At 36.8% G+C, this 25214-nt stretch overlaps 1 protein-coding gene across 1 annotated transcript in view; it reads left to right on the top strand.

Annotated features, from left to right (window-relative positions):
- St6galnac3 (ST6 N-acetylgalactosaminide alpha-2,6-sialyltransferase 3) overlaps positions 1-24374 on the top strand; it is a 328618-nt gene extending 304244 nt beyond the window's left edge. Inside the window, exons 3-4 of the mRNA XM_090333713.1 lie at positions 21054-21161; positions 22226-24374. Of these exons, the coding sequence (XP_090189839.1) occupies positions 21054-21161; positions 22226-22412 (295 nt within the window). The 3' untranslated portion in view covers positions 22413-24374. The remainder of the gene's footprint in view (positions 1-21053; positions 21162-22225) is intronic.
- The last annotated feature ends 840 nt before the right edge of the window (positions 24375-25214 follow it).

The following is a 25214-nucleotide window of genomic DNA, read 5'->3' as shown; positions in this document are numbered from 1 at the left end:
AAATGGTGCTGAGGCCCAAGTGGTAGAGCTCTAGCCTTGAGAAAGCCCAAGGACTGTGCTCAGGCCTTGAGCTCAAGCCTAGGATTGGCAAAAAAAAAATAGTAGTGATTACAGAGCTAGTTAAAACTTCATTGGTTAAAGTTCTGGCCAGGGCATCCCACCTATAATCCTAGCTACTCAAGAAGCTGAAATCTGAGGATCATAATCTGAAGCTCTACTGGACAGAAACCCTGTGGTTCTCATAACTAACTAATTACCAAAATAAATAAATAAAAGCTGGAAGTAGAGTTCACATGAGAGAATCCTATCCTTGAGCAAAAGAAAGTTCAGGGATCCCTGGCATGGAATTCAAGTTCCAGCACTGCCAAAACAAAAACAAAAAGCCTCACTGATGGCATCACATGCCTTGTTTCCATTCATGTTCGTGAAGAATAATGACATAACCCCAAATGAGAAGGTAATGTCATGAAAAAGGGCTTAAAAAGTCAAACTAGAACTGAGAAAGAAAGGGGAATGCAGGAATGTAGGAGGTTCTAGAAATAGCTATCCAACAATGAGGAATTCAAGGGCTCTCACTTCTGGTCACCAACCTAAAACTTCTTTATCAGAATTTCAAAGTTCAGAAACATGTGCATGAAGTATGTTCATCAACAATGAACAGAATTGAAAGATGGAGGGAATCATCCACTAATTTCTTGCTGAGTTCTCATTTTAATAGGTGGGCATGGTGGTTTCTTTTTCATGATATTTGTTGACTTACAAATAAATCTATAGGTGATTTGCTTGTACTTTAATAAGTTGTTCTCAAGGAATGCTTTCTAACTTCCATACACATAATGTAATCATGGAAATAATCAATAATTATTGATATCCATGTATATCCATATACATATATGTATACTTGCTTACAGAGGTAGATACATACACACACTCATACAGGCATTCCTTAGTATACACAAATTTGACTCTATGTTCTATATTCGAGTCCCCCCTTACAACATTTGGTTTGGTATAGATCAATGAAAATATTGTGCTTGAACAAGTTCTTTTTTCCATATATTTTTATTGTAATTAATAGAAGGGTTACATTATATTCACCGGATAGAAGGTGCATTAAAGTAGATAGTTGGTGTTTTTTTCTTCATCTCATCAGAAAAAACAATGGCTCTTAAAATTCTAAAAGTCTGCAGGGTGCAGTGGCTCACGCCTATAGTTCTAGCTACTCAGGAGGCTGAGATCTGAGGATCAAGATTCAGAGCCATCCCAGTCACAAAAGAACCTGAGATTCTTAACTCCAATTAACCTCTAGAAATCAGGAAGTGGGGTTTGGCTCAAGGGTAGGGCGGTAGCCTTGAGCTGAATAGCTCAGGGACAGTGCCCAAGCCGAGTTCAAGCCTCATAACCACCCCCCCAAAAAAAGTTCTGGAAGTCCTGTCTATTCTAAATATCCTTTGGGTATCTCCTCTCTAGTATGAGACTAGGCAATTTTGACCAAAGAGATATTTTCTTGAAGCTTTTGAAGGTTCTGCCATACATGGCTCATTTCTTCACAGATATGGGCAGCCAGCACACAGGGCTTTCCCCTGTTGATGAAGGCAGAGTTAGATGGTAACATAATAAGAAGACATCACATTCACAGGATACAATCTTCCTCCTACCAGACAAGGAGCAGAGCTCAACCAGAAAAATTGGGATAAACTTCAAATGAAGAATTTTCTTTTCTGAAACCGTTCCTTGCAGACATTTTAACTTAGAGAAAAAAGGGGACTTTCTTTAGAATTAAAAATCCCAAAGAAATAACAAAATAAATGGCATGGAATTCTAATACCACTATGAACAAATAGCATGTTTAGTAGGTGGGAATCCATTAGGCTTGACTGTGTGATTGCAGGCTCCAGCATTATCTCATTTAACTGTGGGCTTTCAGGTACAGCAGGAAGGCTGCCCCTTCAGGAATTTGCTGGAATGAGAGCTTTGGACCAGCACCTGCTTTGATGCATTAATGACACCCTATTGTTTGGCAAAGGTATTATCCATATGACAGTTAATTAATTCCAGACTATTGGGAAAAAATGATGGGCTTTTAAAATTCTTCTTTAGGTGAGAACCTCTAAAATTCTAAATGCCTGAAGACTTACTTGTCAGTTTTTTCTTCTGACCTTTCCAGATTGAATTATCTTCTTTTAGTGAGCCAGATACAGACAAGTTTAATAGATGAAGGAAATGGGAGTATAGCTTAGCTTTTCCTACTGAAAATAAACATTTCCTTCCAAATAATTTATCTCAGGACTTACTGAGCCTTGTAACTCAGTCTCAATACTTATAATAGTTTGGATCTACAGGAAGTAGTTTCAAAATTAGTCTGTTAACCAAGAGGAAGGTCAGAATTACTCTTTATTTATAAATCTTATCTTGATATGCAGCTGCTCATTTGGGCTCTACCTGGGTTCAGTTTAACAATGGTGTCAATGTTAGCACTGAGATGTTAGCAGTAAAGCTTGACCTTAAATCCTCAGTCTCTTTCTCTGGGTGAAAACCACTCTGAATCACTACCTTAAATCCTTGCTCAAATGGTTAGCTCTCGCTCTCTCTCTCCTCTCTCTCTCTCTCTCTCTCTCTCTCTCTCTCTCTCTCTCTCTCTCTCTCTCTGTGTGTGTGTGTGTGTGTGTGTGTGTGTGTGTGTGTGTGTGTGTGTGTATGTGTGTGCTTGTCTTGGATCTTGAACTCAGGGTCTAGGCACTGTCCCTGAATGTTTCTGCTTAAAGCTAGTAGCCTACCACTTGAGTCACAGCTCCACTTTCAGTTTTTCAATGGCTAAGATAGAAGTCTTTGGGCCAGGAGTATGACCTGGTGGTAGAGTGCTTGTCTACCATGCATGAAGCCCTGGGTTTGATATTTTAGCCTTGAGAAAACTTAAGGATAGTACCCAGGACTGGCAAAAAAAAAAAAAAAAAAAAACAAGCCAGATACAGTCATTCACGCCTTTAATCCTAGCTACTCAAGAGGCTGAGATCTGAGAAATGTGGTTCAAAACCAGCCTGGGCACTAAAAAGTCCATGAGACTCTTATTTTCAATTAGTCACCAGAAAACTGGAATTGGCGCTGTGGCTCAAGGGATAGGGTGGTAGCCTTGAACTGAAGAGCTCAGGGACAACATCCAGGCCAAAGGCTAGGGTGGTCGACTTGAGCTGAAGACAGGTCCAGAGTTCAAGTCCCACCACTGATAAAACAAAACAAAACAAAACAAATGATAACAGTCTTTAAGCCAGAATCCTTGATCTCAGCCTCCTGATTAACAAGGAATATAGGCATAAGCCAATGGTACCCAGCAAATTTTTAGCTATTATGTACAATTTTTAAAGATAACATTAAGCAGTTTTTTTCAGAAAACATGTTTTATTAGAAGCAAATTTAAGTCTAATTCTCTACTAGAACTAATTCTAAGAGGAAAACTTGTTTTAACTCAAGTTTGAGCTATGTTAAAGAACAAAGGTGAAAGTCATCCCATTGATCATTGAGGAAAAGAATGTTTCAGGAAAGTTCTCTTTTGTGTGAATACCCAGTCCTACCTGGCTACAAGTTCTTCTTCTTTCTTTAATTAAGTCAAAAAGAAAATATTCACAGAGTCTTCTCTGAAGAAGAAACAAAAAAATGGCCTATAGACAGATGAAGAAATGCTCCACATCTCTGGTCATAAAAGAAATGCAAATCAAAACAACTCTAAGATTCCACCTCACTCCAGTTAGAATGGCCAGTATCAAGAAAACTAATCACAACAGATGCTGGAGGGGATGTGGCCAGGAGGGATCACTACTACACTGTTGGTGGGAGTGCAAACTAGTTCAACCACTATGGAAAGCAGTATGGCAGGTCCTCAAAAGACTAAACATAGAGCTCCCCTATGACCCAGCAATTCCACTACTTGGCATTTACCCAATCATCCAGAAACGAAGACAAACTAAATCCACCAGCACAACAATGTTCATTGCAGCACTATTTACCATAGCAAAGATACGGAACCAACATAGATGTCCCTCAGTTGATGAGTGGATCAACAAGATGTGGTATTTGTACACAATGGAATTCTATGCTGCTGTCAGAAAGACTGACATTGTCCCATTTGTTAGGAAATGGAAAGGCTTAGAAAAGATCATATTAAGAGAACTCAAAGGAACTTAGGCTCAATGGTTTCCCTCATTTGTCATAATCAGTAGAAATCTTGGGCTCTCCTAGCAGAGATTTGCAATAGAGCAAAACCTTGATACAAAAGGCCATATAGTATGACGCTAAATGAAAGGATCTCTAGGATATAGAAACATAAGCCATATAATGAATGATTATTGTTCTTAAGGTACTATGTTATCTCTCATCTCTTTTGCTGTCCCTTGGTTATCTCATATTGTTACAATATCTCACTTTGTTACCTGATATATCGGATATATTTGTATTTGGTTATTTGAAATTGGGTAGGGAAGGGGGAAAACAAGATGAGGGGTGGGGGTGGCGGGAGGGAAATGGGGACCAAGACATGTGAAAGCGTATCAATGTATGGGAATTAATGCACCATCTATCTGGCAAATATCATGTAACCCTTCTATTAATTACAGTAAAAAAAGAAAGAAAAAAAGAGAAACAGATGAAAAAAAAAAGAAAATATTCACAGGAAGAATGGCTGAGAGAAAATCTAGAAAGAACAAGCCAAAACTTCCCTTTCTTTACCTTTCTCAGGGGAGCAAGAATATCTATGCCCCGGGTAGAGGAAGGTGGTTGGCATTCAGAATACTAAAATCCACATCAATTTATGAAGGGCTTAATTTCAAGATAAGATGAAGGGCAAATTAGAAAGAAGTCTGTTTTTTTAAAAATTATCTTTAAGTTAAGGAGATGCTCCTTAACAAAGCAGTTTATGAGTACATGTCATCCCTTTCGATGTCTCCCTTTCAACAACGAAAGAAGCAACTTTTAAAGCTTAAGTGTAAAGGTAGGATCAGATCAAAGAAGGATTGCTAGCAAGAATCTTGAATTAGTCAAAAGTAAACCTTGTGTATATTGAGAGTTTTGGATGAATTCAATTTTGAGGGAGACAGATCTTAGTGGTGACTCAATCCAAACTCAGCTTTGGTTTCAGTACATCCTTCCTTCAACCTGACCACTTTCCAAAGATGAGAACTTCTGCTTGGGGAGCACAGTGGATACAGGAACATGTTTTTCAAGATTCTAATTTCTTTATTTATCTTATAGATGATACATATATCCTTATTAATCACATAATGCTGTTTTTTAACATAACCATGACTAAAATTCTAAGCTGTATTGAGCTGAAGTTAAAAACACATTTCAATTAAATAGCAACAGTATCACTGTACTAAAAATACAACTATACATTTATAGTCTCTCTACTATGAACTGTTATAGACTTATAGCTAATGATGAACATCCTTAAGTCTTTCCTAGCCAATTTTCTTATGTTAGCATCAGATAAACTGTAGCCAAGGAGATATCCAAGATTACACGAGGACACATGAGACCTGATAATGAGTTTATTTAAGAATTTGAGCTCCCTACGTAATGCACTCATTACCTGGTGAATGTAACTGTAACCCCTCTAAACATGACCTCACTAATAAAAAAATAAATGAAAAAAATACAGATTTTGAAAAAGAAAAAAAAGTCCTCCGTGGCTGCCTCACCTGAAAAAAAAGAAAAGAATGTGAGCTCCCTGGTCAGACTGTCCCTGCACAAATACAATGCTTTACTTTATACATCACAGACATTTATCTTTATGATAAGCATAATAATACTCCCCACAGAACATAGGTTTTGTGAGGACTAATTGAAGTGAGCAAAGTACAGTTATTGATATATATTAGTTCTCTGTAAGCAATAAAAGTTATCAATGCAAACATTTTCAATCAGTTTTTGCTGCCTAACAGTCTTGACACTCAAAGCCTTCAAGAATATTTTCATTTCCTCCCCCTATCTCTATGATCAAGTGTAAGTATACTCCGTTAGACGGTCTTTGTTTCAGTATGAGGCTCCTGTCTTTTCAATGGGTGTTCTCATACCAGAATTCAGGCTGAAGAAACACCTTTCTTGCATGTTTCCTGTGATAGGGTAAGAGGTAGAAGAAATGTGCTTCTTCTAAAAACACCTTTAGAGGACTAGTCACAATGATCATGTCAGGATTATGTTGCATTAATCACAGTAAATCATTTGACTAAGCTAAAAGTCAGTAATGAGGGAAAGTTTCTGAACACTCAGTTACAGGAAGGGAAAAACAACACGTCTATCATACGAAGGAAGTAATAGTCTGATGCCATGAAACCAAAGATCTCTGAAGTATCAGGGAAACAAACCCATGTGGGCTATCTGAAAGCCATGAGTCTTCCATGTTTGGGGTTTCAAAGAATCAGATTATCTGGGGGGGGGTGACTGTTATTTAGAAGAGATTGGATATGAAAATGCCTAGTGTAATTCTTTTTTACAGAAACTTCTCTAGGTAGAAGAGATTAAGTCATTAAATTCAGTGTTTCCAGACCTAAAGATATTCTGAAGGACTGATCTCCTCAGGGTAGCATAGTGTGGGTTATCATTTCCATTAATCATTTTTTAAAAAAAAACTCCCTCAGCAAATTAAGGGTTTAGGTAAAAATTGTTTTCCTTATAAAATGGAACAGGAGAGGCTGCCTAGCAGTAAGTGGAAAGGGGATGAGTTTGTTCGTGATTTGTTACGCTATTTATAATACAGATGAGAACTACTAGGTACATCCATCATCACACATTTTAATTGTTTTTATTCTTAGTCATATGTTGTGTACATTTGTTCTCAATTCTGAATCAATGAGGAATCTAATGAGGAAGAAAAAACATAATTCTGCCAATTTTCTCCTGAATACTTTTCTCCAAATCCATAAATTTTGTTCATCTGAAAAATACATTACTATTGAAAACATCAAGACATCCATAATATTTCAAAGCATAGCTCTGGAAAGAAAAATAAGTCAATGCTTGTTTTGTATCCCATCTCTAGCCAACAGTCTACTATGGAAATTAATGCCACTTGTATCTCAATGTCCATTTCTTTTCAAGGGGCAGAACAGCACAAATCTGGACTCTTATTATTTTCACACCTCCATATAGCTGTGCAAATCTTTCTGTTGGACTGAAACACTCTTGTTCCTCTTTTTCTGGCTAGTGCTCTGCATAGACTTATCCTGTAGTTCAATTCACACCTCCTATTGGATGAGGAATTCCCTTCCATGTTGCCCTCTGCTGTATTTAGTTCTTCCTTCAACATTACCACAGCACTTGGAAGAGACTTACCTTCTAGGTAGTCATAGTTTTGAAAATAGTCATTGTGTGCTGGGAGCTTGGCTCAGGCTCTTCTTTCTGAGGCCCTGAATACAAACCCCAATATAAAAAAAAGAAAAAGAAAAAAAAGGGAGGGAAAAAGGGAAGTAACAATATCTTTGTACCTTCTTTTCTGATGTCGGCCTGAGTTGTACTAGGGCAACATGGGATTCTCATTGCCAATGCAGTGCCTTACACATGCCATGTACTCCATTGGTCTTTTGTGGGTAGAACAGAAAAGACAGATTATGATGGAGTTTTCCTCTATGAAGAGGAAAAACAGATACAAGTAAAGTAAACAGACAGAGCTGATATGAATGAGGTATGGCTAGAGCAGAGGGTTCAGCAAAAGAAGTCCAGAAAAACTAACATGGATATTTTAGGTTTGTTCAGGGTGGGCCTTTGGGGACATCCATTATAGTAATCGGCTTGGTTGTCCAAAATACCATAAACTTCATGGCTTAACCAACAAAAGTTTAAATCTTTCATAGTTTCTGGTAGCCTAGGATCAGTGTACCATAATTGTTGGATTTTGTTAATGGCTCTCTAACTTTTTGCTGTGATCTCACAAGACAGAAAAAGCTTTGGTGTCTTTCTGTCACAAGAATATTAGATCAATATTAGGGAAGCCTATCTTCACAGCTTCACTGAAAGCTAATTATCTGATAAAGAATTCATCACCAAATATGAAATTCATCACACTAGGAATTAGAATGTTGTCATATAAATATTGGGAGAGATATTGTAGCTCATAAGACTCATCCATATTAGGTGGTTTAGGAGCTGATCGCTGGTCAATGAAAATGAAATAGACCAAGAAAATCTCTATCATCTATCCTTGCCATTCTTGGGATTCTATTGTTCATTTAAGAGAGAATTAAATCTCAGAAATCAGCATCTCCAATTGAAAGGTCATTAAAGCCCAAAGGCAAAAACAAAATAACCTTTTAATTTCTGAGATGAATAAGCCAAGTAATTTTTGTGAGTGGTATCTTCTATAGCAGCCATAAATCATGTCTTTGAGGGCTGTACCATTTTACTTAAAATGTACATTTTTCAAAGAACTCAGTCATTTCTTATGTTTCTTTTGTACAATTCCATTGCATTCATCACTAGTGAGTAGATTCTGTTGATTCTCTGGTAGGAAACCAATTTGTTATATTCACAGACCAAATGTCTGCCTGTATAGGCATTTTGCATTAGCTTATTGGGATAGCAGTGCAGTCTTCCTCTAAGATTTATTGCTTTTCCCACTTACCTATGATCTGTTTTTCATTATTTTCAAGGCTTCAATTCCATTTTCTTGTTACATTCTCTTAAAAATTACCATCAATAGGGTGAATGTTTATTTGAAAATGTTGTGTCCATCTACAACTGATTTAAGCCAACATTGAGAATCATACTGCTTGAGTTACAGAAAGTCATTGTTGCCTAAAATTTTACTGGGCCTGTCCCATTTTGATAGATGGTACAAATATACTAGATAATAGAGCAGGCAAACGCCATGGAATTTCCATAGCTCCTGACTGTTGAATGATGCACAAGAATGGATGACTTGGAGATGGCTAGAATTATTTCCATACTTGGAGCTCTGCTTCCATTAGACTGGTTCACAATATTAGAATGAATCCCTGGGCTCTCCTGATAATCATCAGCTATTTTTCTTGCAGCATCTCTTTGTTTAAATGTATTATTTTATTATCCATGTACTTTTGAAAAAATGGGGGAGAGTTTTAATTAAATTATCTATATGTTCCAGGTAATCCTTCCTCCTAGGAAGGTATCTAGAAAGATACTTTGATATTTTTTATTTATCTTGGTAGTATAGTATATTGATGAGAGGAGTAGGTCCAATAATGTTAAAACAAGACATGAAATATTGATTAATACTTTTTAAAAAATTACCTTTTCCTCCTGAATATAGCAGATTTCAGAAGCTGAAGCCAATATTGTGTTCTTTTGTAAACCTCCATTATGGGAAGGGTCTTGAACTCCTTCAGGATTTGATAAATGCTTATTATGCTTTTGAAATGAAAGCTTTCAGTGCCTCAGGCTTGCCTTTCATTAGTTCACAGGAAAAAAATGCAAAACAGTCAAGTTGAAGCTGCAAAGAATGAGTGGAAATCCCCCAAAAGGAACATATTAAATATAAATAAATAAACAAATAACTAAATAAGCATCCACAGAAACTAGAGTTCCTGCACTCCAAGTACTTGCTCTCACTTGACAATTATTTTTCCCTTTCTCTATTGTACATTTTCCAGTGCCAATCGGGACGTGCTCTTTGGTTCTACTCCAAATGAATTTGCTGATTCCTAGGATTGTTTCTGTATGAGTCAGCCTTTTTTATTGTTGGGGTGATGTACAGAGGGGTTCCAATTGCATTCATCAGGTAATGGGTACATTATTTCTTGAATATTGTTACCTCTTCCCATGTTTTTCTCCCCACTCCCACTCACTTTCTTTTTTCCTTACCTTCCCATTTTCAAATAAACAAATACACATATATACAATATACTCTATACCATATTCTGATACAGTAACAATATGACATAAATCTTAAGAGGAAAAGAAGAGAAAAGAAATAATGCCATATAGTACAATAAGAGCAACAATTTTTTCATAGATTTTTAATTGTAATTAATAGAAGGGTTACATTATATTCACCAGATAGAAGGTGCATTACTTCACAAACATTGATACCCTTTCTCATGTCTTGGTCCCCATTTATCTCCCCTCACCCCCGACTCTCATCTTGTTTTCCTCCCTTCCCTATCATATTTCAAATAACCAAATAAGAATATATATAATATATCAGATAACAAGGTGAAATACTGTAACAATATGAGATAACCAAGGAACAGCAAAAGAGATGAGAGATAACATAGTACATTAAGGACAACAATCACTCATTATATGGCTTTTGTTTTGATATCCTGGAGGTCCTTTCGTTAAGCGTCATCCTATATGGTCTTATGTATCTAGGATTTGTTCTATTTTAAATCTCTGTTAGGAGAGCCCAAGGTTTCCACTGATTATGACAAATGAGGGAAACCATTGAGCCTATGTTCCTTTGAGTCTGGCTTACTTCACTTAATATGATTTTTTCTAAGTCTTTCCATTTCCTTACAAATTGGGCAATGTTGTTCTTTCTGACAGCAGCATAGAATTCCATTGTGTATAAATACCATATCTTGTTGATCCACTCATCAACTGAGGGGCATCTGAGTTGGTTCCATATTTTTGCTATGGTAAATAGTACTACAATAACATTGTTGTGCTAATGGCTTTAGTATGTCCTTGTTTCTGAATGAGTGGGTAAATGCCAAGTAGTGGAATTGCTGTGTCATAGGGGAGTTCTATGTTTTGTCTTTTGAGGACCTGCCATACTGCTTTCCATAGTGGCTGAATGAGTTTTCACTCCCACCAACAGTGTAGCAGTGATCCCTCCTGGCCACATCCCTTCCTGTATCTGTTGTTACTAGTTTTCTTGATACTGGCCATTCTAACTAGATTGAGGTAGAATCTTAGAGTTGTTTTGATTTGCATTTATTTTATAGTCAGAGATGTTGAGCATTTCTTTGTGTCTATAGGCCAGTCTTATTTTTTCTTCAGAGAAGACTCTCTTTAAGTTTTTGCCCCATCTTTTAAGGGGACGGTTGTTTCTTTGGTGATTAGTTTTGGAGTGATTCAATTTTTTGAGCTGCTGATATATCTTAGATATGAGGCCTTTGTCCGTTGTATGGTGAGGCCTTTTTCCGTTGTATGGTTAGTGATGATATTCTCCCACTCTGGAGGTTTCCTAGTTAATTTGTTAGCTATGTCCTTTGCCATACAGAAGCTCTACAATTTAATGCAGTCCCACTTATCCAGACTTTTAGCATAAAGGGGTTTTGGATCTTATCAAATGTCTTTTTTGCATCTGTTGAGACAATCTTGTGATTCTTGTCCTTGCTCCTGTTGATGTGTTGAATTATATTACTTGATTTGTGTATGTTGAACCAGCTTTGCATCCCTGTGATGAATCTTGTTTGTTCATAGTGTATAATTTTTTGATGAGTTGCTGAAAATGGTTGGCCAGTATTTTGTTGAGAAGATTTGCATTAATATTCATCAAAGAAATGGATCTATAGTTCTCTTTCTTTGATGAATCTCTGTCTGGTTTGGGGATGAGGGTTATACTGGCTTTGTAGAATGAGCCTTCATTTCAATTTTGATGAAGAGCTTGAGGAGTATTGGTGTGAGCTCTGCTTTGAAGACCTTATAGAATTCAGCTGTGAATCCATCTGGTCCTGGGCTTTTCTTGGATGGAACGTCTCTTATTGCCATTGTATTTCAGTGCTTGAAATAGGTCTGTTAGTTGGATTAGGTCTTCTTGGTTCAGTGTGGGTATGTTAATATTGGCTAGAAATTCATCCATTTCTTCTGGATTCTCAAATTTGTTGGCATAAAGGTTTGAAAAGTATTCCCTCATGATGCTCTAGATCTTGGTAATTTCTTTCGTGATATTACCATTCTCATCCATGATTATCTCTATTTGGGTGTGCTCCCTTCTTTTTTTGGTAAGATTTGCTAAGAATCTGTCAATTTTGTTAATTTTTTCAAAGAACCAACTCCTTGTTTTGTGATTCTTTCTATAGATTTTTGAACTCCATTTAGTTCTGCTTTGATTTCAATAATTTGCTTCCTCTGCTGTGATTAGGTTTGGTTTGTTGCTCTTTTTCTAAGAGTTTAAGGTAGGATATTAAATTGTTGGTTTGCGGTTTTTCCCATTTGTTAATGTAAGCACTCAGAGCTATGAATTTTCCTCTAAGTACTGCCTTTGCTGTGTCCCAAAGGAGCTGGTATTTTGTGTTCTCCTTTATGTTAAATTTCATAAACAGTTGAATTTCTGTTCTGATCTCCAGAATGATCCATTGTTGATTCAACAATGTGTTGTTCAATGTCCATGATTTACAGAGTTTTCATTGGTGGAGATTGGTGTTCAGTACCAATTGTGGTCTGAGAGAATGCAGGGAATAATTTCAGTGTTTCTGAGTCTGCATAGTTTGCTTTATGCCATAAAATGTGGTCTATTTTGGAAAATGTCCCATGTGCTGCTGAAAAAAATGTATATTGTGATGTTGCTGGGTGAAATAATCTGCAGATGCCTGTTAGATCTAGTTGGTCTATACAGTTTTCAATTCTAAGGTTGCTCTGTTGAGTTTTTGCCTGGTTGATCTGTCCATAGGTGAGAGTGGTGTGTTAAAGTTACCAACAATCACTGTGTTTCGATCTATTTATGGTTTCAGTGAAAGTAAAGTTTGCTTGATGAAGTTCGGAGCTCTGGGATTGGGTGTGTAGATATTTAGGATGGTTATGTCCTCCTGGGGGAGAGATCCCTTTATTAGTATTTTATAGCCTTCTTTTTCTTTTCTCACTAATTTCAGTTTGAAGTTTATTTTATCTGATATGAGGATGGCAACTCCAACCTGTTTATGGGGACTGTTAGCTTGATAAACTTTATTCCAACCTTTCACTTTCCAAAAATATTTGTTTTCTTCAGCAAGATGTGTCTCTTGAAGAAAGAAGAATGATGGATCTTGCTTTTTGATCCAAGTAGACAGTCTATGTCGTTTAATTGGAGAGTTAAGTCCATTAATACTGAAGAGTTAGGATTGAAAAGTTCTTGCGGTAATTACCTGGTATGATTTTTTTAGGTGTCATTTCTCTGTCAGTACCACGTTTGTGTTGGGTTTCAATGTGGAGAACATCTTTGAGATTTTTCTGTAATGCTGGTTTGGTTGCTACGTAATGTTGCAACTTTTCCTTGGAATGGAAGGTTTTTATTGTTCCCTCAGTTATGAATGAGAGCTTAGCTGGGTACAGTATTCTTGGTTGGTAGTTATTTGTCTTAAGGGCATGGCATATATCCTTACAATCTCTTCTTGCTTGTGTGGTCTCTGCTGAGAAATCTATGGTTATTTTTATTGGTTTTCTTTTGTAGGTGATTGTTCTCTTCTCCCTAGCTGCTTTTAGGATCCCTTCTTTGGTCTCTATTGATTCTGTATGGATTATAATGTGGCTGTGGGATGTCCTTTTCTGGTCAGGTCTTTGGGGTTTTAAAAGCTTCTTGTATTTGGATGGGCCTGCCCTTCTGGATATTTGGGAAGTTCTCTGAGATGATTCCTTGAAGTATATTTCCAATACCATTGACCTCTTTCTCCAGGCCTTCTTCAATACAAATTAGCCTTAAATTAGTTTTCTTAATTGTATCTTGTAATTTCTGTAGCCTTCTCTCATATTTCCTAGATTTGGTTTGAGTCATTTTCTGTTCTTTCTCTATAACAAACAGATTATCTTCAACACCAAAGATTCTTTCTTCTGCATTGTCTCACCTGCTATGAATACTTTCTACTTTATTCTTCATCTACCTGCCTTCCAATAGCTCATTTTTGATGCCTTGCATCTCTTGTTTTAGATCCTGCATGGACTTCTTTAACTCCTTGATTTTCATTTGTGTGGTTAGCTCAGCAGCTTTACTCTCATTGGACATTTGTTGGAGTTTGGTCAACTTTTTGTTTGTGGATTCTTTGAAGTCATCCATTTTTCTTTGTAAATCCTTTATTATAGCCTCCTTTATGGCTTCCTCATGTTCAAGTATCACCTTCTTTATGGTTTCATCTCCTTACATATCTCTTTCTGTATGCTTTCAAACTTTTCATTAATCATGTTTATCAATTGCAATTTTATAGCATTGAGAGGGCTTTCCTCTAGTATTGCCATTGACTATTCCATTGCCTGTATTGGGTGGGAGAAGCTTTTCCTTGATTTGCCATTTTTCTTGAGTTTCTTGTTTTGCCCATCTGAAAAAGGAAGCAAGATTAATACTGCACAAGATTATAGTTTTTACAATATATTCAACCTAGAACTCTTTAGCTGGGCAGACAATAGATGTTCACAATTTTATATTGGTATTATCACTCTCTCTCTTTTTGTGGACTTACAGACAATTCTAGTAACACCACCAGTCACCATTTTATGACCAAAAAAAATCCCCTCAATCCAATCTCTATTGTATTTAAGTCCCTCTGGATCTACAGTATAATTGATCACCTAGATTCACAGTATTGCTCGGCAACCAAAAACTGTAGATCCATGCATTATAAAAGTTGAAGGATGAACAGAGGACCAGAGATAGAAAAATAGTATGAAAGACAATAGGGGAGGTAAAAAAAAGAGGAATGTAGGAATGTAAGATTAATATAGTAATGAAGAAAAGGGATAGTGTAAGGGTAACTGACCTAAGGTGATAGAAAGGTAAAATATTTGAGTACAACATTTAGAAAAATTAAGATAAAATTTATGAAAATAAGAAGAGCAGTAAGAAGAATATATAAAGAAAAGAGGAAGGTATATATAGGAGAGTTCAATGATGAAAATTTTAAAAAAGTAAAAATAAACAAAAACAAAACAAGAAAAAAAGGTGGGGGGAGATCCCACACAATTGTGAGTTCTTATACAAGAAATACTAGGGTTAAGAACCCACAGATTAAAAAAGAAGGTGACTGTATCAATACAAATATCATTTGTATCCAGTCTGTACCCAGTGCTGTCACTATTTTTCTAGGAATGACTACAATGACAGAAGGAAAGGGGGAGGGCAAGGGAGCGGGGGGGGGGAGGGAAGGAAAGAATTATAACATTAAAAAAATGGTGGAGGTAAAATGAACACATAAAAATGCAAATGAAAAAAGGTAGAAAAAAAAGAAAAGAAACAGGAGGTATTCTTCAGTTTGTTTGAGGTTTTTTTGAGAGGGGGTGTGACGGGATAGGAAATTTGTGTCTCCACTAAATTCAGGATCCAAACACTTCAAAAAGTCTTTTTCTCTTGCCTTCTGGATTTGCAAGTTTTCTGGTCAGTTTGCTTGATTGGGCAGAGAAAAAAGAGCCGGTGGAGCCGTGGGTGGCTCTGTTTACCAGGAGCGAAGCCCCGCCCAGGAGGAGGAACTTCCACTAGCACCTGGGGTGGCAGCTAAGCTTCCTCTGGGAAAACCTTTGTCCTTTTGAATGATGGACTGCCAGCACCACTTCTCAGGCTCCAGTTGGTTTGGCAGGCACACCAGTTGCCAAAATGGCGCTGCTCTTGGCTGGTGGGGGAGGAGATTCCTTCCCAGTGCCATTCTTGGAGCAGAAGTGGAAACTTCTCCATGGAGTTACTCACAAATTGCTGGGTTTTCTGGTTCCGTGAAGTTGGCAGGTCTGTTTCATGGCCCTGTAATGGCTCTGGGCTTGCGCAGGCTCTGTGTGGCTCTGTCTGGAGCCAGCAGGTCTGTGCTGCCAAGAAGCACTGTCTGCTCAGGTGCCAGAGGAAGGCTTTGTCTCCGTGGTGGCTGCGAGTGGCTGGCACCGCTCTGCTCCATGCTCTTTTCTTGCGCTGGTTTCCTGCCTTTCTTCTCTCTGACTGAGATCTGTGTGGTGCTAAAGCTTACTTAGGATGGATCTTTGGGTATGAACTTTCCCCTACGATGCTAGAACTGGCATCTTGGTGAGAGCTCAGAAAGACTCACACTGAACTGCCCCCATCTTCCACCGATCCCACAAAGATGAACTTCTTGTTTCTATATCCTGGAGTTCATTTTGCTTAGCCTCATCCTATATGACCATATGTATGTAGCTTTTTAGCTATTATGATCCTCTGTTAGGAGACTCCTAGATGTATACTAAAATTGTTACAAATGAGGGAAATCATGGAGCCTGTGTTTCTTTCAGTCTGGCTTACTTCACTTAATATGATTTTTCCCAAGTCTATCCATTTCCTTATAAATGGGGCAATGTTATTTTTTTTTCTGATGGCAGCCTAGAATTCCCTGGTGTAAATATACCACCTTCTTATCCATTCATCTATTGAGCGGCATCTGGATTGGTTCCATATCTTAGCTATAGTGAATAATGCTTCAAGAATATGGTTGTGTTGGTAGGTTTTGTATGGCTTTGAGTGAGTAAGATTTTAATGACTGATGGTAGATACATAGAAAAAGAGAGAGAAGTAAAATGCTTAGCAATGTAAAGAAAAGCATAGAGGACTGTAAGAATAAAATGTGTAGATAAGGGTCTGTGGCATTTTCAGATCAGGAAGACTCTCTGAGCAGAACATTCTAGGAAAGGCAAAGAGACGATGTAGAGTCCAGAATTCTACGATACTGTCAGGATTCAGGTGACCCTGACACAGTGGGCCCAGGATAACCCACCATAAGAAACTATTGCTTCATCCAAAACATAATAGTACCAAGACTGAGAAGACTTGAATTAAAACAACTACTGTTATTTTTCCCATCAAAGGGTATGTTTCTCAAGTTCAAAATTCAAGTTATAAAAGTTATAGAGTTGAGTAATTAGCAGAGAATTTTGTGAATAATAGTAAATTAAACATCATGCAGTTTTCTTCAGATTAATCATTTTCCCTCCTAACATGATTCAAAGTGGAATGTTACTCAGTAGAAGATAATAGGAGAAAAATGTTTCACCATGTTTCTAGAAATGAGCAGTCTGTTCAGAAGTAGGCATGCAGGCAAAAGGAAAGATGCTGACCAAATAGTGATATTGATTTTTTAAAATAACAGCATGGATAGTATGACCGACAAGGAATCCTTATGTTCTGGTGACATCCTTTAGATATCAAGGAATAGGAATACATATCAAGGGGATAAATTAGTATTTTATTGGTAATCAACTAGGGGAAAGGCCATATTTTGAATGATGTGCCTTCAAGTATGTGCTATGTCAAAGTATTGACAGTTCCATTTTTCCAGGAGATGAGCAAGTACATTTAAATAGTTTCCCAGTTGTAAGTATCATGATTATGCAGGAGCAGTGGGATGTAGAGCCTGGCCAGTGGAAACCAATGATGGATGGCTTCCTGGTAACATGCTAGCCTTTATCTTCCCCCACTTGGCTCATTATTCTGCTGCATTAATATAAGCATTTCTATGGTACTGAATTATGGGCTTAAATTCTCTTATCACCCCTATGGGAATCTTGATTGTTTATTTATGGATGACAATAATTGTTTATATCGACCCCCCAAATGTGCTATGGCTGATGGCCCACTGCTACACTGTTAGAGCAGCATGTTTCAGAGACAAATTACAAGATAATATTTGGCCCTAGAAGACACTAAGAAGTTTTAAAATCATTTTATACCTTTTACTTGGGAGATCTCCCAAGTAAATAATAGATAATTTTATATATGTTAGTTTTAGTCTTTAAAAAATGAACCATAAAATGTCTAGTTTGGTATAATTTATATTTATTTCTAGCACACCCATAAAGTTGACCAGTTTGGAGGAAATATAGCTACAGAAATTCTAAGGGCAGTGACATCCAGACCAGCATATTTCCTCAGTGACTCAGATCAGCAGGCTATTTATTTAGAAGACTTTCTACATTAGCCCAACCATTTCATCTTTCTACTGTAAGCATTATTGTTAGAATATAGGCCTATGATATTCTGAAGGGAAAAAAATGAACTTTGAAAAACCAGCATGCAGTGTAGGTAGGAAGCCTCATGCCAGTTCACACACACACACACACACACACACACACACACACACACACACACACACATATCTCAACTACATGGAGGCATTGGGGAAAAATAATGCAATTATTTAATCAAGTACTGTTTTCAGGGCAGTGTGAGCCTCCTCAGTGTGAAACTAATGTAATATATATTATCTCAAGAGCATAGAGCTAAGTAGTATGGTCTACCCACCCAGAAACAAAATAAATAAGTTTAAGCCTAAAAGGAATTGAGTATTTAAGTACAGTAAAAGTTGTGCCAGATGGTGGAAAGAAGTTAGACTGTTTGTCAAAACTTGGAATGCTTGAATCCTTTACCTTTGGTGAAGAGAAAATGACACCTAGATGAGCCACTGTGATTGTTTTGATTGTTTATTCTTTGAGGTCTCCAATCTGAATGCCTGCTGCCAAACACAGAAATGAAACAACATTCTAGGCTGGCCTAGAATAAGTAGAAGAATTTATTTCTGAAGTTTGGAGTCTGTATGTCAAACAAAACATTCTCATTTATCCTAGAAGTAGAATATCATCCTAAGCCTTTGTAGCCTTGGCATTTCTGAAAAGAGACCATGGCAGAGAAACCGGCAACTTACCCCAATCTATATTTATTCTCATGTATAAATTAAGCTTTATCTTTAAAACCACGTAGTCCAATGAAGTCTTCTGTCTTGGGCAGATATTGCTTCCTTAGCCTTTTGCACCTTCCCTGAGTGGTAGTGTGGAAACATTTTAGTCATTATAACTATAATCTCGGCAAGATAAAAATGTTCCTATATGCCTTTCCTTTTTATATATACCACATGGCTTTAATGTCATGTCCATCACAAAAGCAAGTACTAAATGTGCTCTGACTCATTGAAGTGCTAGTTAATTACAACATCCAATGTACACAAAGTCCAAGCCTACTTACTGAGTGGTTAAAGCTTAATCACAATTTTATTATTGATGGTGATGACCACACTATCATTTCATTATATATTGGAAAATGACTTTGACCTGACTTAGTTCAACATCTCATATTAGAAACAAGGACACTGGAACCCAATGATGATAAATTCCATAAATTTCTATGATCTCTACTAATGTTTGGTATGGCTTGCACTAAAGAAGGATCCGGATAATATAAAGTGAATGAAAAGTGAAGTACTGGTAGCTCACACCTCTAATTCTAGCTACTCAAAAGACTGAGCTCTGAGGATCCTGGTTGGAAGACAGCATAGGCAGGAAAGTCCATGAGACTCTTATCTCCAATTAAGCACCAAAAAACCTGGAAGTAGAGCTGTGGCTTAAGGGGTAGAATGCTAGCCTTGAGCAAAAAGCTCAGAGACAATGCGGAGGCCCTGAATTTAAGCTCCAGGACAAGCACAGAATCAATAAATAATAAAAAAATGAAGTGAATGAAAATATACAAAAGATTACATGAGAAAGCAATCAGAAAAGAAGGAATACAATTCCAGTAGGAATACTAGCCAGACAAATACAATATTAAAACAAACTTTCTTTCAATTTAAGACTTTTCCTCAGATACTTGCCTCCTCTGATTCCTCCTAGTGTTCAAATATGAGGTTCCCATAATTTCTTCTCCTCCTCAGGCTCAGAATGCAGAATAACTGAAAGTTAAGCCATTTAATAAGTCTATCTCTCCTCCCTGTGTAAACCCTGTTCTATATCCTCAACCCCACATAGCATATATTCCAGATCTGTTTCAGCACTATTCCTATGACTGAGGAAAATGCTTAGTATGATCTGATTTCTGGAATGCAGCCTCTATATGTATCTGTGAATTCTGTGCTCAAAAGCTCAACTAACTGTAGATTCAAATGCTGTATTTAGTACATGGAGAATCTGAAGAAACCACTTTCCTGTTATAATTCTCTAAACGATACAATATACCAACCATTTGCATAGTTCACATTATATTAGGTGCTATAAGTAGTCCAGAGATATTCTAAATTATATGGGGGATGTATGCAGCCTCTCTAGAAATGCTATGCTATTATAAAAAGGGACTTGAATGTCCATAGGTTTTGGTAGTTGTGGAATTCTGGAATCAATCTTATGAGATATGCAGAGATGACTATTTTCCATTTAGTAAACATGTACCAGGAGATGTAAGGCCATGGTTACTTGTTGGGGTTTTTTTTTTAGCACTCCATGTCTCCTGACCCGCAGGAGCAGCAAGGAGAACACGACCCGACTAAGATGAGACCAAGAAAGGTTAGGGCCGGCTAGCCACATTCACCCAGCCCTCCCTCTCCAGAGGGAAGACACAGACGTACCAGGGAAACTGTCACAGCAGAAATTCGTTTATTGGGAAAGCAAGAAGCAGGAGTCTATCAGCATAAAGATGGGCAGGACAGGGATAGGTAGATGCTGTCAGAGAGAGAGGTGGGCCAATCTGTGGGTTCGAGGTAGCCTTATTTTACATCACAAACCACAGCCAAACCTCCCAATGAGGAGACAGGCAGGTTGGATTTCCAAAACTAGGAAGTGAGTTGGAGGTAGGCCTTTTACCCTTGATGTGACGTGCCCCACAGTTACTTACGTATGTTCAATAAATCAATGCTGACGAGGTTGGTGATATAGATCCTATCAAGTACATGTCTTTCTTAGGAAGCCTAAAAAGTAGTTTAGGAAAACTTTGAAACACTGTAACAGATCATGTTATTCAGTCACACTGCACTCAACCGGCACATGAAAATCCAAGAAACATTGGAGATAGTAATACATCCAGGTAAGCACGTTGATAGTATTATCATTCAGTCCCTATCAGGGCTCCAAGCACTTTTATGAAAACCTGTCTTCTGATATATGGCACTAATTTGTAACTTGTGGAAAGTCAAATAAATTATCTTTTACCTGAAGGAAGCAGGATTATTTGACTTCAGATATTTGCCATATGGCTTTTCTTCCGTACAACATAGCTTTGAGGCTTAAGGTAGTGAGAGCAAGAGCATGCCTATAAATTATTCAGAGATAATTCAAAATAAGTGTGTATCCTTGACAGATTGTCAGGTTTCTTAATGCTTCTTTCTGATAAGAAGTGCTAGCTATTTTTTTTTTAGTAAAGTGAAGCTTGTTTCTCAATACACGTCCTTCGTTTGGTTTGATTTGGTTTCTTGTCTGTTTTCATTTCTTCACAGAGTCCAATCTGGTTCCTACCTCAGCACAGGGTGGTTTACCTTCATTCTGGCCATGGATGCCTGTTACAGCATTCACGTTTATGGGATGATAAATGACACCTACTGTAGGTAAGATCACAGGGAATTATTTTTATGTAGCTCCAATGCTGATATCTTGTCAAATATCACAATTCATTTTAATGTCATAAATCTGAGACACAGATAAAGCAACAATTATTTCCTGGCATTCTTTGCTGACATGACATTTTATTGTCAGCACATCAAGCTATGATTTCTAGGGGGTGATAAAAAGAAAAAATATTTACTATGGTGTGATGTCAAATGTCAAAAGGAGTATTTTTCCCTTAATCAGTGTCATATTTGAGACTTGCATCTTAGAAAGACAGAACAATCTCAGTGGAAATTTAATTCACAAAGTAAGTTTGTCAATTTCACTATTCTAATGACCTGATAAATGGCTACCCAGGCAATGGTTATATTGGATCATGAAGGACCAAAATATTTCCAAGACTCAGACAAACTGACAACTTAACAAGAATTCTTGGAAATTCTATTTCTCTGATAAGTGAGTAATCTGCTATATCCTTATTTAAAATAACCATATTTATCCACAGTATATCCTAGCTGGTAGGGCTGCTTTTAATTAGGCAATAAAACAAACTCTCCATGTTTCATCAGACTAATGCAATATATTTTTCTACTAACAATTGGCACAAAGCAATTTACAGACTGTTTTAATCATATTGTCAAAATGGTAACTCTCAGCCACCCTCTCATAAACAAACATCTCTACCCAAACTAAAAGTATAATGGAATACAGAAACCAGAATATTACTGTGAAAAATCACAAAGATTCTTCAAGTTCTTTAAGAGCAGAAGGCTATCCAAGGTTCTTTTCCATTATATGCCATTTCCTCTCTTAGAGGGTAGCCATATGTTTGAATGTAATTGGTGTGAGGTATAAATTTTATTTGATCTATTAAAGCACTAAGAACCTGGTACATCTTCCTAAAAGCTTTCATACATAATAGCTTTCAACTGAGACCATCCACAAGAATCATGGATGGGTTTGCAAGTAAATGCATTCACTGGACGCCTAATGGATTCTTGCAAACGAATGCTTCATTCTTCATCTCAACCTTTCTCTCCTTTTCTCTTTTATTCTTTTCTAGGACAGAAGGGTACAGAAAAGTTCCCTATCATTACTATGAGCAAGGAAGAGATGAATGTGATGAGTATTTTCTCCATGAACATGCTCCATATGGGGGACACAGGTTTATCACCGAAAAGAAAGTGTTTGCTAAATGGTCCAAGAAACACAGAATAATATTTACACACCCAAACTGGACAGTGTCTTGAAGTTGGAAGCATACCACTTACCATTATTGTGATAATGCAATTGTGATATTGATGAAGCAGATGATATGATGATGATGATGATGATGATGGTGATGATAATGATAATAATAATGGTGATTAGATAAAGACAACAGCAATGATCAAGTTCCTGTATATTATCTCCTATGGATGGTTGCTCTGCCAGCCTTTTGAGATTGTTATTCTGTGGAGGGTAGTTGTACTCATTCTGTTTCTTGAAGGTTCAACACTACATGCTGCACTTTATGATTTAACTGGAATTGAAATGAAGGCCAGTAATATGACAACTGTGACCTAAGAAATGGGAAAATTATCCTTCAAGTTAACTCTCCAGAATTCATCTACAAAAGCCATGTAGTCACCTACAAATGCCATGTATTTGGCGAGGTTATTGAGTACATAGTCTCTTGAGTCAGGGCATCTAGGCCATCTTGAAGAATGGTTAGGTGTCAAACACTGTCCCAAGAAACGCTATCAAAGTACAAGTACCTTATCACAGTTACTAGTTAGGCTGAAGAAGAGAAGGTATTTCTGTCTAGTGTACCTTCTTCCTTCATTACTTCCTACGGCTAAAACCTCAGGCCATTATCTAACTAGAATGAGACAGCCTAGAGGTTTTATATATCATGATTACTTGACTATTTCACTCAATTCAAGATGTACCAAGTAGCACAGCTTAATTTCTACTGATGACTTCATTGTTACTGGTCAAAACAAGATGACTAAGCATATTGTTAGAATTATCTGTATTCATGTTTAGTTATTTTCAACTCAATAGTAAATACTTCAAAGGCTACTTGACATGTAAGATACCAACTTCAGCACTGTAATAATATAAACTGTGAAAATATTCCTAGAATATAACCAAAGGGTTTCATAACTCTGCTTCAACTTCCAACAACTACAAAAAATTCTGTGCTTTTTTAAAATCATGAAACAGGGAAAGCAAAATGTATTTTTACATCAATTTCTATCCTATCATGCTTCATAATATATATATTTGTATATTCAAATTTCTACTTTATAAGCCCACAATTCATTTATTTATTTCATTATCATTGCTAAGTGCCAATATTTAGACACAATAATTCAGTCTATAAAATCTGATCAGACCTTTTGTCTTCTTTGGGTTAATCCTCTTCCTTTTTCTGTCAGTTGTTGTACCACAATAGCAACAGTAACAATGACCTTAATGTCAAAGTGCTTTGTGATTTAGAGTCCCTATACATAAGCAGTATCATGTGATGCTCATAACCACTTTATCAGACATTAGCTGGCACATTCTGCCATCTTTTTAGAGATGATATTTACTTGATTGTTTGCTCTGATCTATCTTGATTGCTCTACTCGATAATATTTGTAGAAAATGGTGTTTATGTAGACTAGTTACTGATTTATTTCCATGCCAAATCCAATAGGTTTTATCAAGATTATGTGAAAGGGATCATCAAGATGGTCTTGACCCTAGACTAAGATGCTGTGAGATGACATCCTTTAAATTTTTCTTTGTTAATGCTTTTCTTTAGGTTGGGAAAAGATATGTATGCAAGAACAAATAGGAAGGAATAAAAACAGAATAGTTTTCTATCCCTAATGTGAGACAACTCAATTCTCCTCACATTCATTTGCATATTAAATATTAGTGAATTAATCCAAAAACATCCTCACAGAATGAATCAACAAACACTAAGAGCATTTAGGGCTGGAAATAATGATGCATTTTACCTCCAGAACATTAAGCAGGTATATACCAGTGCCAAAAATCATGATAAGTTGTCATTAAAATGTTGTCTTGGCTAAGAACCTTTTCCTACTCTCATGTCATTTTGTTAATGTGGTAAAAATTATCAAGCCCCAGTTTCCTCATTGTTGAGAATTGTTATTCTTTTACTGTTCTTTACATGACTTTTTTCATGTATATGAATGTTACTTTTTGTGAGCTAATGATGGACAGAAATGCCTACTCAAAGACAATTAAATAGATACAATGTTAATGTTGCAAAGTAGACTTTTTTCTCCATGTTGTGATAAACAAAATTCTACTTTTAAATACAAAGGGATTCTTTATTAATCAGAAGGTTTCAGTAAATGACATGACCTGATTTATTTAATTTTCTAGGTAATGTATGTCTGAATCTATTTGTTTGACCCTTACTGATAAGACTTTTGAGAATCTGCTTGCCTTCCTGCCTCTTTCATAGAGTAGAATTTTGGGGGTGCCCAACCTTACCTTTTCTTTTTCACTGCTCCCTTCCTGTTCCTTTCCCTCCTATTGATTAAACCTTACTATACATTTTTTGTTTCTATCTAGTTTATTAGTTTTCTAAAGCACAAATTGAAAAACACTTTATTCTTAATTTGCAAACCCAGTTGAATGATTTCCAATGTAATTGGGGTCTTATAGACTATCAGGACTTATTTTCCTTAGTGGTCTTAACTTGCTCTGCTTCAATTTCCCATTCCTCTTTATTCTGTCTACCTAATTCTAGTAGATATGCAAATCTTAATCTGTCCCATGTTAAAAAGGAATTTTCCATCTCATCTTGCTGATTGAGTGCAGCAAAAAGCAATGCAAGGGGAGCTCTTTTCATGCAAGTTTCTAGTCGGTCCCCCAAGTTTTAGTCCATTGAAAGAGATTAGCAACTAAACACAGAAAAATTTAAATGAACTTACTCATTAGTGCTATGTGTATAGTCTAGATATTTATTAATATCTGTAGAAAATATAAATGTTTTAATATCACCCATGGCATTAAGCAAATAGACTGTGGAAAATGGCTAGAAA

This window comes from Megascapheus bottae, chromosome 6 (assembly GCF_031878675.1).
Source record: "Megascapheus bottae isolate mThoBot1 chromosome 6, mThoBot2.hap1, whole genome shotgun sequence".
Lineage (NCBI taxonomy): Eukaryota > Metazoa > Chordata > Mammalia > Rodentia > Geomyidae > Megascapheus > Megascapheus bottae.
Note: the sequence above shows the minus strand (reverse complement) of the source record. Positions and strands in the feature narration are given on the sequence as shown.